Genomic DNA, 14,721 nt, shown 5'->3' with positions numbered 1-14,721 from the left:
TGAAACTTCCTCTCACAGACACAGTCTGTCTGTGGGTGGTTATTTTGGCTTCCAAATGAAATTAACCGCAAAGTGATGGGCCCCTTACACACAAACGCAAATCTGCATTTGCAGGAAAAATCATTTGTATTCAGTTGTGGTTAACTGTCCCTCAGTCAGAGAGGGGTGGGGGGAGGGGCGGGGGCAGTGGGAAAAAGGGTGGGGGATGTGGGGGGGCGAGGGGGGTGTTAATGTTTGGCATGACCTAAGGAAGGGTCGAGCCAAGCCACAAATGAATACGCAACCTGATGCATCGGACCAGGCTGCGTTTGGCCCAACCCGAACTGCTACCGTGACAGGAAACGATGATGACGACAGCGCGTAAATCGGCAGCTGGAACCGGGAGGTGCTCCGGTTGCGCGGTTTGAACGGTGAACACAAGCGGTTGCCCGCACGGTACCCGGAGACTCCACATCCAAGGGACCGGAAGGCTTCGGTTACGCGTGCGCTCCCACTTGGACCGGAGAAAGGATGTTGCCCTGTGTCTCTCTCATCCTCTCCACTGACTGATAATTTTTTTTGTGTAGATGTTTGGCACATTTTTTCCAGCGCGGTAAACTTTACAGGCTAATGAGTCAGCTTTGACCAGTTAAAAGTGCCAAAAGAGACGGAGAAGTTAATTCACTGAAAATGTCCACGACGCACCTCAGCTCCCCGGCGCCCAACCAGAGCTACCTTTCCACGGCCACCTACGAGAATTCAGACCCCGCGGGGGTGGAGAGGCAAATCCGCCTGCTGCTTTTCGGCTTGTGCGTAACCATCGCGGCTGCAACCTTTGTCGGAGGTGTGTATTCTCTGCTGTCTCTCCTCCGGATGAGGAGAAAAACCTCCCTGTGTCTCATTGTGGCTTCCATGTCGGTGGACGACCTTCTCAGTGTGGTCCCTCTCTCCTTGTTCATGCTCCTACAGTGGGAGACGGATGGAGGTGGAGGGTCGGCCAGTCTGTGTACTTTATCCGGACTTCTGTACGTGTTCCAGGGTGTTTCAAGCAATATGAAGGCTTGCCTTATAGCAGCCTACACTTTTTATGTCACCAAGAGATTTGGAGTGCTCCAGTCTGTCCGCCGGCCCCTGAGAGTGATGTGGGCCATTGCCGGTGTGTGGGCGGTCAGTCTGGCCGTCAGTGTGTTACCTTTGTGCGGATGGGGCAGCTTTACGCCGGCTTCTCTCGGGTGTTTCCCAGAGATCGACAGCTTTTACATCCTGCTGCTTTTCTCCTTATATTCCCTGTGTTTCTGCGGCTTGTTGTTTTTCTTTGTCCCCCTCACCTACCAGCTGCTGTGCTCCAGAGAGCCCCAGAGGACTTTAATGTACCCAAGCTATTTGGAGATGGCGAGGGGACTGAGTGGCTCCGCTCCCCTCTGTGATCTCCAGTCATTTTCCCGGGACAGCCTGAACAAAAGTTTCGGTGCCTACAACGAGCTGAGCCCAAGTTCATGTGGGACAGAGCTCAGGGAGAAAGAGGACAGCTGTCTGTCCCCAGTGTCTGTCAACGGACAGAGGACAGCTGCTGTCGAGGACACACCAGTGGTGTTCGCACAAAAGCGCTTCTCCATGATCCTGGCGGTTGTCCGAGTTATTTTATGGATGCCAATGATGGTAAGCAGCGTGATACAAGTAAATGCTACAGTAGTTGAAGCCAAATTAAACAACATAATAACGTTTAGAGAATCCCTTGCCAAACCACTTACTGTAATAGGCTTGAAATTATTAACTTTTTTTCGGAAAATCTACGAACAGAGTTATGTTTGTGCTTATTTCCAACTTCGTTTAATGTTGGATTTGTTTTAATGCATTTAGTTGGAATGATATGGCCTATGGTGCAATGACCGATGATTATAGAATATTCCTGAATGCACGATCCAAACACCTGGAACTGTCTCATTATATTGGAAAACATCTCCTATTTCAAGGAAAATAAGACAAATAAGATATCATTTTATGGGGGAAACAACTGGATGTCAAACAGTCAGTTAGAAACTCATGTGTGGGCCTCTGATGTAGCACAAGATTGCTAAATTAAACCACCATTTGTGTTGTATTTTGTGTATAGGCTATGAGCTGCAAGAGTTTATTATGTGAAAATGGGAGAATGTGGAATCTTAAGTCAGAATAGAAGTGTATTATTCTCATAAAATAGTTTCCTGTTATGAAAAAAAACAAACATTTATAGCCATTAAGAAACACCGAATGTCCCTTGAAGCTGGGAACCACTGCAGTATTTTTTATGTTCAATCGATTAATTATCTATTATCGTTACAGTTTTGAAACCATTTAGACATTGCATCTTGGTGGTTGAACATCGATATTTCTTTTTAAAAAGCAATTGTTTAGTCGCAGCCAGTCCCAACATTCCCTAAAGGCCTTGAGAACAGTAGTTGGCAGGTTTTAGTCAACACCTAAAGGGCAGCATTCATTGTGTTGCATTGTAAAATTCTGTACATGGTTGCCACACAGTGAGTGCTGCTGTTAGAACATTTGTTCTTGTTCAAACAAAAAAAAAAGGAATTTTAGGTGATAAATGCTGTGCAGCCAGCTGAGCTGACAATGAAACAGAATTGACATTCAAAACTTGCAACACTGAAAATGAGCAAAAGCACTGGATGTGATTAAAACAGAAAATGCCAAAATGTCACCGACCAGAAATAAGACAAATACAACTAACAATTCACAATGAGTTTTTCTTTCTGTGGGTGGGATTTTTTCTTTTTTTTTAGTAAGATACAAACAAGTCTAAACATGTCTTGCCTAAGATAGTTTCTCTGTAGATATTTATCTTATGTATCTGTGTTTGCATTAATCATTTTCTAGAAAGCTGTAGAGGTCAATATCAGCACAATGTTGAACCTGTTGCTGGGCCACAATGGCTAATGGCTAGTCATTTCTAATTTTAATGTTTAATATTTCTAATATTTTTAATTTAGTATACCCATAGGCAGCATGCTGTGTTTTGCCTCAAACTACCAAACTGACATGTTTGAATAACAAAACAAAAGAAAATGAAAAGCAAAACAGCCCAGTATGGGTGAGGGATCTTTGTAATTTCTTTCCATTCATGTGTCTCCCTCGAGTCCTCCCCCCACTTCCTCATGCATATTGAATGACTGACTCCTCAGTGAATTAATTTCCCCTTCCCCTTCATTCACAGACTTTGGTGCTGGTGCGCCACGCACTGAATGCACGCAGCTCATCCCTGGAGACTTTGAGCTTCTTTCTCACTCTGCTCGCACCTGCGGTCACTCCGTTATTCGTGCTGTCTGAGCGCTGGATCCACATGCCGTGTGGCTGCTTCATTAACTGCAAACGGGATCCAATGCAGGAACCCTCAGGTAAACCATCACTTTATACAAATTTACCAACAGTGCACCATGAAGTGTTCTACATAATGAACCCCTGAACAAGTTCCCCAATGCAATATTGGGCATACTTTTGTCTTTTTTGGCATAAGGTGTAATACAGTTACTCTCAATTACTTTGTTCACAGTAATGAAAAGAAGATTTGAGTTCAACCTTTCCTTCCAACAAGGCTATGGAGTGTACAAGTTGTCACACGCCACGATGTCTCATAACAGTCTGCCCCTTGAGAAGCCTGCCTATCACAGCCTCTTTAACTGCGACTTCCCTAGCACCCGCCTTGATGCACTAGAAAGTGGCGGGTTCTCCAGCCTGGGCCCAAGTTTTGATTTCAGTACCACCTGCCCTGTGGACAGTTCCTCTCATGCAGACCTTATGTTGGAAGCAGTGGCCGGTGGAGGAGAGGCACTGGCTGATGGTCCTTCTCTCCCTCATGAGAACCACGGAGATGATGGTGACTTCCGCTGCGTACCCTCGCTGCCCTCTCATCACCGGGAGCAGGACCACAATCTCACTGACACATCGTCGGTGTTCGAGGGGACAGAGAGGAGGCTGTCGCATGAGGAGTGTCGGAAGATCGAGTTGACAGACTGGGAGTGGTGCAGGAGCAAATCAGAGAGGACACCCAGACAGGTACACCACTGTCCAGAGTTGTCCGTTTATTAGCCTGATCTTGAAACATCAAATTAAGTCATTTGTATCTGTTGTATCATTCTGCGGTTTATGGCTGGCATTAATTGATTTTCCACACTCACACTCTGTTGCGTAACTAGTCAAACAACTGCTGCATTTGCATGCAGCATATGGTGATATGCCGTAAAGATGATCGTTTAGCAGTGATTAGTGTCTCAGGACCATAAAATGGATGGATTTTCAATCTCCCTTTCTGTGTTTACATTTTGTTCAAAAGGAAATTAACTGCTCTCTTATTGCAGTGCACCTGTACCGAGATACAGAGACACAGCTGGTAGACTAGGATGCAGTCTTTACATAACCAGGCTTGAAAGAAGTGTGTGCATATTTGTGCATTTTATGACTGTCTGAGTGACTTTCTGTTTGTGTCTTTTTTTCCACATCCGTGAAAATGCCTCTTTATAATCAAGTTGACAGACTAGGAGCTGTGCATGTGATTTAGATAAAATGGTTAAAATCCCCTCTCCTCTACTCTCTCTGCATATCTTTATTTGCCCTCAGCCTGGATGGATTGAGATTAATAGAGCAATTGATCAAGATACTATCAGCAGCATATCATTTAAGTAACAAATGTCAGCCTGTCTTTCAAAACCAAATATTCATTCACTGCTGCTACTCAGACCCTCTAAAATCAGAGCAGCTCTCAAGGCTCAGCTCCATTCATTGATTTAGTTTTGTGGTTTTTGGTGTTTTAAAGGCACTGTTCAAAGTTTCAAGACCAGTATTAATGAGATTTATCCACTGAAGGTTAGCTGCTGTATATGTGCTGAATGTTTTGGTTTTGGATAGCTGTGGTTTGGTATTCAGCAAAATCCATTTTAAATCATAGTTTTAGTTCAAGTCCAATCATAGACATACAGTGTCTACAGCGCAGCATTGTCTGTCTGCCAAGATAAGAAGTTCTACTTTTATTGTTTGCTCAGAAACTCGATAGTTTCTCTATCCAGTAGATGCAAAGTCAAAGAGCACTAAACAATGCAACTCAAGACAGTTTGCTACAGGCACATAAACCACTGTCCACTAATCCATTTTTAATCCATTTCTTTCTTTGTTGTTGACATCCTGTGCTCTTGTAATACCAAGTTGGACTCAATTGAATTGTTAAACAAGGACAAAACAGTAAAGGCTTAATGATTAATGTATCCCCTGCCTTAGAGATTCCAGGCATAGATGAGAGGACAGCCTCAGCCAGAGGCGTCACCGTTGAAACTGACAGCACAGTAAATGTGACTTTTAGAGCGATAACACTATGAGCTTGTTTTAAAACTCACAACTGAGACATTAACAGATGCAGAAGCATGTGTGCATACATGTGCGCGCACACCCAAGCACATGCACACACACATCTCTTTCTCTCTTCCTCTCTGTCTCTGCTCTACTTATGAGTCTGAAATGTTTTGGTTTGAAAATCACCAGAGGGTGGAAAATCCATGGAGCATGCATCTACAGCTTGGCTTTGGCCCTCACTTTGCATCATGTATAAGTCTGAGATGCTCACTGCTGGCTTGTGTATATGTGTGTTTGTGTCTCTCTCTGTGTGTGTGTGTGTGTGTGTGTGTGTGTGTGTGTGTGTGTGTGTCCTACTTCTCAGTTTCTTAGTAGCAAACTCTGTATATTATGCTTCCTTAGGCTCTATTCATTGATTGGGGTCAGTATATAAAAGTACACAAAGTTCAATAACAGTATGCATGTGCAGTCACATGCAGTACACAGTAAGACATAAAGATCAAAATTAGCTCATATACATAAACATATGTATAGTACATACTGTATATACACACAAAGCCAAACAACAGAAGAAAGCCAAGTGTAAATCATTTGTGATTAATAGCATTTCCTGGCAGTGTTTTGTTCCTCGTTAGCAGGCTAGATGTCATTACCCAGTGTGTGTCCTCCTTACTGTCAGCCCTTCTGGCCTTCAACATCCACAGGGAACGGTGGAATTAGAGCTTAAAGACATCTTTACCCTCTCTGTGACTTTATACTCTCTGTTAGCAAGCACAAAGCTGGAGGCGAGTTCACAAGCCTTCTCCCTGAGGGGAAATTGAGATCTAATGTGCATTCAGATGTAGGGAACTAAAACACATTCACCCTCCTGAAACTGTAAATAAATGTTGTTCTTACCAATATGGCTACCAGGTGGAGAATGAAAAATCAATTGATTCTGAATGGACAAGAAAACAACAACTAGAATCAATATACTGCAAATGTGTCAGGAACTAAAGGCATCCATAACAGATGCCTTACAGTGCTGTTGCTTATATAAAATAGGTGGTATATGATATATGACACAAATTTTGCATGTTCACCATCTTTGTTTAGTTTGTTAGACTGCTAGCATTTGGTAATTAGCACTGAACATAAAGTATAGCTGAGGCTGACAGAAATGTCATCAGTTTTGCAGGTATACAAATCAGTAGGATTCAGGCTTTGAGAACACAAATGTCTATAACATTTCATGGCAGTGCAATGCAAACTTTATAGAGCCATGATGCCAATATACTGTTGTAAAAGCAATGCACAATGTAGATGTTTGCATTTATGTCATACAGGTTTATATACTGTACATCAAAATCATTTAGTGACACTGCAAGTAGGGCTGAGTGATGTGGCCTCAAAATATAATTTTTTCTTAAAAACAAACTACGAACGACACCATATATTTGGGAATGTGAAATGCCACATTATATAATGTCTTATCGTTGGTGCCCTTCTTCTCACATGGGGTATTATGGGAAAATTATTCCACATATTCTGTGTAGATAAGTACTTGGGGAGTTTGCTTATTTTAAGTCATAAGCTGTATATCCCCCCATTATAAAATACATAGTTTAAATCTAGATTTTACAATTCAGCCAATTTTCCCATCGTTTTAATGTAATAATAATAATGTAATAAAGACAAGTAAGTCACAGGAGATACACACACTCATCCATCAGTGTACTTCCCACATTGATGGCTTCTGAGCCTTATTTGAATTACTTGACAATGTGTTTTCAGCTCAACATCTCAGTCTCTCTCTCTCCCTCTGAGTCTATCTCTACTCACAATGATGCAAAGACAATGACAGGAAAACAGACAGAGTCAGGGAGGACAAGAGATTGACATCCTCTTTGTTTCTATTGTGCGTCATATTCACAATCAGATCATTACATTGAACTAATCTAAATAATTTAGAAGGCTTAATGAGACCTGCCACAGTCTCCCCAGTGTCGCATAGCAGGATGCTTCTCCTTTCCCTTGCCAGCAATATGCATTTTCTCAAACATATCATGTTGACAGAGTCTCACTTTGATGTACTGTGTGGTAAATTAATCTCAATGATAACAATATAAAAATACGACTGGAAAAACATGAATTATGATTAAAAACATGAGTGATATGAATGAGCCCAGTAATTGAAAAAAGATGGCAAACTGAGATGAAACCCAGAAGAAATTTGATTGATGTGGAGATTATATTATTCAGATTAAATTAGTTAATAAAACATTCTGATAACAGCGAAATATCTTATAGATCATGCTTCCATCTTTTTTACTGTGAACCTGAAAGGTCCCTGGCCGATTTTATACGCACGAAGCCCCAACATCTCATTTCGTCAGCAGTGTGCTGTTGACAGGGCTCTTACATGTAAGCCTCATTAACGTCGGTTAGAAATGGTTGGTCAACACATTCATCTCCCTGCCCTTGACATCATGGACACAATCTAAGCTCAATTAGTTTGAACAAAGAGAGTGAGATGCAAATAGATCCTGTAGGCTTTGTATCATGTCAATAACATGATGAGCAGCCATAATGGAAATAACTAATATGTATAATAGTATTCTCAAGCAATAAGACCTGCCAAGTTGATACATAAATGAAAATGTTGTCCTAGATGTTGACTGATTTTGTTTTATTTTTTGCTGTTTTGCAGCGGTCATCAGGTGGTCTGTCAATCCCCCTGTGCGCCTTTCAGGGAACCGTATCTCTGCAGGCGCCCACAGGGAAGACCCTCTCTCTCTCCACCTATGAGGTCAGCAGTGATGGACTTAAAATCTCCCCCAACAATGCCAAGAAGGTAAAAAGTCTTAGCCAGGAGACAGTTACTCTATCTTGGCTTGAAAAGGCTGGAAGTAGGAGAACATGTTTATGAATAAGTAATAAATCTCCCTCTGTTTCAAAGGTGGAAGTGTATCGCTCCAAATCAGTTGGCCACGAGCCCAGCGCAGACGACCCAGCGTCAGGAGGCCAGGCTGGAGACGTGAATGTCAGCAGCGTAGGGATGGGCATGGAGATCGGAATGGGCATGGGTATAGGAGCCGGCGTGGGGGACACCAACGTCAAGATCCACCTTGAGGTTCTGGAGATCTGTGACAACGAGGAGGCCATGGACAGCGTCTCCATCATCTCCAACATCAGCCAGTCCTCCACCCACGCCCGCTCGCCATCACTGCGTTACTCGCGAAGGGAGAACCGCTTTGTCTCCTGCGACCTGGGCGAGACGGCTTCCTACTCTCTGCTCATCCCCAGTGGAGGCAACCCCGAGGCAGAGACCATCAATATCACTATACCTGACACTGTGGAAGCTCACCGGCAGAACAGCCGGCGGCAGACGCAAGAGAGTACGGGGTATCGTGAGGAGATACAGCTGCTCAATGAGGCCTACAGAAAGCAAGTTGGGGAGACGGATGAGTGACATACATACAGGATCACAAGAAGGTGTCTCAGAGGAGAAGGTTGAGAGAGCACTTCTGGCAGCGAAATATGGAAGAAAATTTCCTAATCATTCCACATTTACTCTTTCTGATTATCATTCTAATAGAACTGACAGTTGTCCCAAATAGAGATTTAGACTGTTATAATAGTCTGTTTGCCTACTCTTGTATTTCCTCTTCATATAGCATCATGAGAGCACATGCATCATGTCTGTAGCGTTCATAGAGATAGATTAGTCTGTAAAGGAAGAGGGATAGGAGTACATTGGGAGAGATAGACAGAGCCAAAAGAAGGGGAGGGAAGGAGAGAGAAACAGTATTCTAGCAGAACATCTGTATTCCTTGCAAGGCTTTCACCATATGGCAGCCTGTCATCATAAAATAGATACAGGAAGAGAGATATTCACTTCGACGTGGAAAAGGAGGGGCCAAAGTCTAGTCACATGTCTGATATGAAGCTGCTCCAGTAGACTACGTCACTGGTGACTCAGCTGTGAAGGGAGGGGGTCACCTGACCCATGTGTCTGACTCATCTCGGTGTGTGTTATTGTGCATTTTTGTGTGTGAGAAGCCTTGCCCATAAAGATGAGGGTATATGTTTGTGACGTCAGCTACCAAACGTATTCATATGTTTCCCTTATACAATGTATTTTTACATATATTTATTTGAATTATGGTGTATTTTCATTCATGTCCAGCTGCTGCGTCCCATCACGTATTAACACACAATTAACGTTGCTACTATTAAATTTGAGCCAGGACAAATATCGGCGCTGAAAACAGATGGAGAGAAAAAGGAAAGGAGAGGCAGGTATTTGAGGGAGAGTGCAAGTGATCATTGAAGAGGAGGTTGAGGGGATACTTATGCAGAGCAGTTTTCTGCCCCGCGCACATTCAGTGCAATTTAAATGAGTGACAGTGTGCATATTTTACTACAGTATAGGCAGCATATGAATGTACATTCCAGAACTACTTTGGGGGAGCATCTCGCTGCCTGCTCAGTTCGCTGCCCATCCAATCAGTGAGCCACCGGGCCCTCTCACTTTTGATCAAATACATGCATAAATTCAGGACTGGAATAAAATTTACATAGATAGTATTATGTATTTGAGCACTGTTTTTTTAAGGCTTTTTATACCTGTATTTTGATAGGACAGGTGAAAATAGACAGGAAAGGGGGGAGAGGGGGGTGGGGGTGACATGCAGCAAAGGGGCCGCAGGTTGGAATCGAACCCAGGCTGCTGCGGACTCAGCCTCAGTTTTTGAATGGTCACACTTTGAACATCTTCTCTTTCACAGATAACATCAGTACATCCATTCCTTATATGCACACTTACATGTACATGTGTATACAATTGCAGTAAGATAGTATAATAGGTATTTCAGAATACCTTTAGAATATATATTTATTTAAGTATGTTTTATGATGGTGTCTTTTATATGTCAGCTTTATTTCCAACACAGCACTTGGTTGGCACTTTGTGGACTTCATTTGCAGGCTTTTGAATTGTCCTTTAGCAAGCCCACTTCATCAGCTGCGACATGTTCCTTCTTCCTAAAGAATGTTGTCATTAAAGATTCATACCAGAAAATTGCCTCCAACAGGATTGCAATGCATTTCTATTTCTAGTGCTCCTGGGCAAACTGAAAAAAAAAAACATTGTATAGACATGAATCATAATGAATGTAAACTTGTATTCACTGTCAACCATTTCAGCTGTTAATAGTGCCAAAGATTTTCAGCTGAGCACAGCTCCGTCTCTGCAGCCTAACAGAGTGGAAGTAATTTGATCATCTGCTTGTTCTCACTTTTAAACTAGCGTTCAGCTTCTGGTCAAGCGCTCTCATAAACTATTGTGATTAATAAACTGCTATTTGCTTTCTTTGTGAGAAATTGGGAATTGCACATTAGCTGTACAAGTGTTTGCATGTTTACTCATTGACTTGAGCCATCTGGACTGATTCGGTAACACGCAAACTACTTAAAGGAGATTCTGAACTACAGAATAAAAGCAAATTAAGCACAATAATTAACTACTTAAAGAGACTGCCCTCGATATTTAGCCACTATCATTGGTTGTTGTGCCCCTAGGATGACAGTAATGTGAATAATCCACAACAGCTGTACGATATTGTTATTGTGGTCTTATCAGTGTTTGAGCTGACATAAAATCAGAAGTAAAGATGTTACATATTCTTGTGTTTTAGAAAGGTTTCACAAATTGTTTATTGTATTTTATCTGTGTGTATGTGCAGACATTTAGAGATTTAGTCTTTGTGGGAGGAGAGTAGAGGCAGAGAGACTGGAAAGCAAATAGTTGGAAAGCAGGAGAAAAGGGCATATGGCAGCAAAACAAAAAGTAAAATAATATAAAAACTGTAATTATCAAAGGCCTTGGCCAGCAGCTATTCCTCACGTTTTATCTTCTCTCTCATCCAAGGACTTTCACCTCCCACTCACAACCTCTGATTATGCTGAAGCAATACGGTGCAGGTAAGCCTGCCTGCATCAAAATGTAGTATCAGTGGCACTGCTTGAGACTTGTATTTCAACATATGTAACATCAGTGAGTACAGCAGGCATTATTGAGACCGTAAGCCAATAGAGGAGTAAACACAGTCATGTTAATACATGATGCTTTTCATCTGAGGGTTTTCATCTTGGTTAAATGATTCATTAAGGTCAGAGATCATTTGTATGCATCACAGGTAGCCCTAAGGGGGAAAAAACAAGGCATCAGAAGAATAGTACATCCGCAACAGTACTGAGACGAATAGGGGGAGGGGACTCAGAACATACGAAACAATCCTTTCTATATCCTTTTGTTTGCACAACCCCTCCCCTCCTCAAAATGCTTTCTCACATTATTCCCTCTCCTCACACCTCAGCTTCATTCTCAGCATGTTTTTTTTATACCTTTCCTCACTATTCTCCTGCATTGCTTGCTCTCTGACTCCTGTTCATTTTCAATCCCTCACCTGTTCCCTTCAGAGCTGCCTGCTGAGTTATTGATAGTGCTCACATATTTTAAAATAATGACATAGATAAAATGAATGGCAACAGAGGCGAAATCCTGTGAGGCACTCCTAATTCAAACAATGTTTAGCTGATCACAGTTCATTTCTTCTTGTTTTTCAAACTGAGCCCTGCTTGAAGATAAGACTGAATACATTTCTGTCAAATCTGAATATAGAACAGTTTTAAAAACAGAACCAGAGATGGATTTAATGTGAGAAAGCTAGCCTTATCTTTCAACACAACATGACAATAATTCTTTTCATCCAGATTAATACATTTCCCAGTGGTGGAATGCTATGAAATTCATTTACTCAAGTATCATACTTGAGAATACAAAGACTTGTATTTCTATTTCATGCAACTTTAATCTTCTACTCCACTATATTTTAGAGTCAAATATTGTACGTTTTACAGTCACTAGTTACTTTTCAACTTTGGTGATTTTATATTTGATTTTTTTCTGATAAACTGAAGGAGTCCTTTATAGAAAAGTCTCCTACTTCTTAAGATAAATAAACTATTTATAACCCTCATGGATGAGCTGGAAAATTCATCATCACAAAGCTGAAAACTGTTTTTCTGAGCACCAGAATAGCATATGATAATAGAATATTATCCACTGCTGTAGCTGTCAGTATAAAGTAGTTAAAATGAGCACAACCATAAACATCTACAGTAGTAAAATGTAACATACACATTAACGCAGCAGTCATTTTAATGCAAAAAAACCCAATATATAATAACACTGACAGGAACCATTTCTCTGCAGAATGAGTATGTTTCTGATCTGTACTGATGGTACAGGGATGTTGCATGGGTGTCTCTGTGTCTGTTTTGCGTGTGTTTGTGGGACTGTAGCTATGTGTGTCGGTGCATGCATGTGTCAAACATTTGTCAAACATTTGATGAAAAATGAGAACATCTTTTATAAAAAAAAAACAGCAAAAAGGCCACGGCGACAGGGTGTGCTGCTCTGGGTACAATTCATGGTACTGCAAGAACTGTGGAGAGGATAATGGCATCTGTGATGCAGATGGTAAGATTGTGTTTTAAAGGGACACAGGACAAGACGTAACAAGACCTGACAAGGAAATGTTAATAACATATACTCTCTGCAGCACATAATTAAAAAAAACATTTGTTGTTTTGTATGGATTTATACGTGTCCTATGAACCTGTTTTGCATCGTCAATTTTGTGTAGACTCTGTGTAACAGTGTCTGTATGTGTGTGTATGTGGCCCATTTTAGCTGAACATTGTGGCCAATTTTATTTTAATGAAATTTTTTCACAAAAATCAAAGTTTTAAATTTTGACGTTTGCAAACAAATTGCAACAAAGCCTGTCAAAACATTGTTCATAAACGATTTGCTTTGTTGGTAAGATGACTTGTAATTGCTTCATCACCCTTAATAGTGATGAGTGAAATTTGCTTCTCCATGCTCAGTTAACATAGGATTTCTCTAACATACTTCATGTAACACTCTGCCCCTCCCACCTTAGCAAACTCAGACCATTCAAAACTATTGTTACAGGTCAATTAGTGTTGTAGAAACAATGCAAGATTGGTTATCTGGCCCATTTTAGCTGACTCCACCCTATATATTAATATTTTCCCAGTGTGGTATTGGTACTTTTACTTTAAAGGATCTGAATAGTTCCACGACCACTGGAATTTGTTTCAATCTTTTACTGTATCTGTTAGGTTGTCTTTATGGACAGCTGCATTTCCTTAATTACAAAATGGCTGATGCACCATCAATGTGGACACGCTGCACAGATTTTCATTTCACAGTTTGTAAAATGAAACATATCACCTCCTCAAGTGTATGATTGCTGTGATGTGGACAGAGCAGGAGCGTGTGTGGATAGAAGAGGTTCATTTAAAAGTGCTGATGCGTGACATTTCATGACAGAGACACAGAGCTTGAGGGTGGGATCCATACTCTACAACCTCTCCTGAGTATCATGCAAAAACCCCATGAATGACTCCCTCACACCTTTCATCTCTCTTTCTATTGTCTTGACTCTGCCATGTGCTTCGTGGCACGAGTTGGGAGTATATTGCTTTTATTTTGTAAGACATATAAAAAAAAAAGGGGGGGCAGAGAGAGAAGAGGAACCAACACATATTTTTCGCATACGATATTCCAGCTAATTTAAAACAAAAGCATGTTGAGTACAATCCAATTAGACATTTGATGTAAGTGTGAACATTCCAAAACAAAACAGAATCAGTGAAGGGTGAAGAACAGAAATGAGAAAACAGAGTAATTGGAAACCATCACATAATTCAGAAATAAGAACAAAGCAGGACCAGTTATTGAATGAAAAGAATCTCTTACCTGTCTCACAAAGCAGTGTTTTACTGTTACTAATTAATCTAGTATTTTTCAGTTAGTGGGTGATAGATTACTATTGTGTCTAAACTTGATTGGATGTTTTAGAACAGAATTTGAATTAAAAACTGCAGACTTTTATTTCTAAATGTTAGGTAAATGCTTTGAATCGGCCGATAGTTGATATTCACCACAATGCTCACAATACAGCAGAGCCAGAACCCTTACAGTGATACCCTCTATAGCAGTCATGGTGGATCTTTTTCATTTGGCTGTAACCTTTAAGGCCCAGACAACAGGTCATTCCCTGATGTTCTGTTGAGCTGGAAGCAGGATGAGCTGCTTGATGGCCCAGACCTCTGTCTGTGCATATATTAGAGCTGGAGGATGTTGTGTTTTGCCCAATCCTTGTTTCTTCAGGGACTTAAAATATACTTATGCCTAACTATTGACATGTGCAGAATTAGGTTCCAAGGGTGAAGAGGAATGTCAGAGGTTAGAGTCTGGCGATGAAAAGCCAGAGGCATTTTTTGTTTTCTTTTTTGCCTGTTGAACTATGTACAGAAATAAAGCATGCACCA

The 14,721-nt window shown here is 41.2% G+C and overlaps 1 protein-coding gene across 1 annotated transcript; it reads left to right on the top strand.

Annotated features, from left to right (window-relative positions):
• Nucleotides 1-284: 284 nt before the first annotated feature.
• Nucleotides 285-12,957, top strand: LOC127362430 (probable G-protein coupled receptor 149). Its single transcript, XM_051398109.1, has 5 exons — nt 285-1,638; nt 3,188-3,368; nt 3,524-4,026; nt 8,003-8,146; nt 8,252-12,957. The coding sequence occupies exons 1-5, from the start codon at nt 670-672 to the stop codon at nt 8,762-8,764; spliced, it is 2,310 nt and encodes a 769-aa protein (XP_051254069.1). The 5' UTR covers nt 285-669; the 3' UTR covers nt 8,765-12,957.
• Nucleotides 12,958-14,721: the final 1,764 nt, after the last annotated feature.

The sequence above is a fragment of the Dicentrarchus labrax genome, unplaced genomic scaffold (genome assembly GCF_905237075.1).
Source record: "Dicentrarchus labrax unplaced genomic scaffold, dlabrax2021, whole genome shotgun sequence".
Lineage (NCBI taxonomy): Eukaryota > Metazoa > Chordata > Actinopteri > Moronidae > Dicentrarchus > Dicentrarchus labrax.
The sequence above is the reverse complement of the archived record's forward strand: the minus strand, read 5'-3'. Positions and strand labels throughout refer to the sequence as shown.

Excerpts from the sequence above, each read along its gene's own strand:
- LOC127362430 (XM_051398109.1), top strand. The coding sequence starts at position 670 with ATGTCCACGACGCACCTCAGCTCCCCGGCGCCCAACCAGAGCTACCTT. Across the intron at positions 1,639-3,187 it reads TTTTATGGATGCCAATGATG|ACTTTGGTGCTGGTGCGCCA; the intron begins GTAAGCAGCGTG and ends CTTCATTCACAG. Across the intron at positions 8,147-8,251 it reads CCCCCAACAATGCCAAGAAG|GTGGAAGTGTATCGCTCCAA; the intron begins GTAAAAAGTCTT and ends TCTGTTTCAAAG.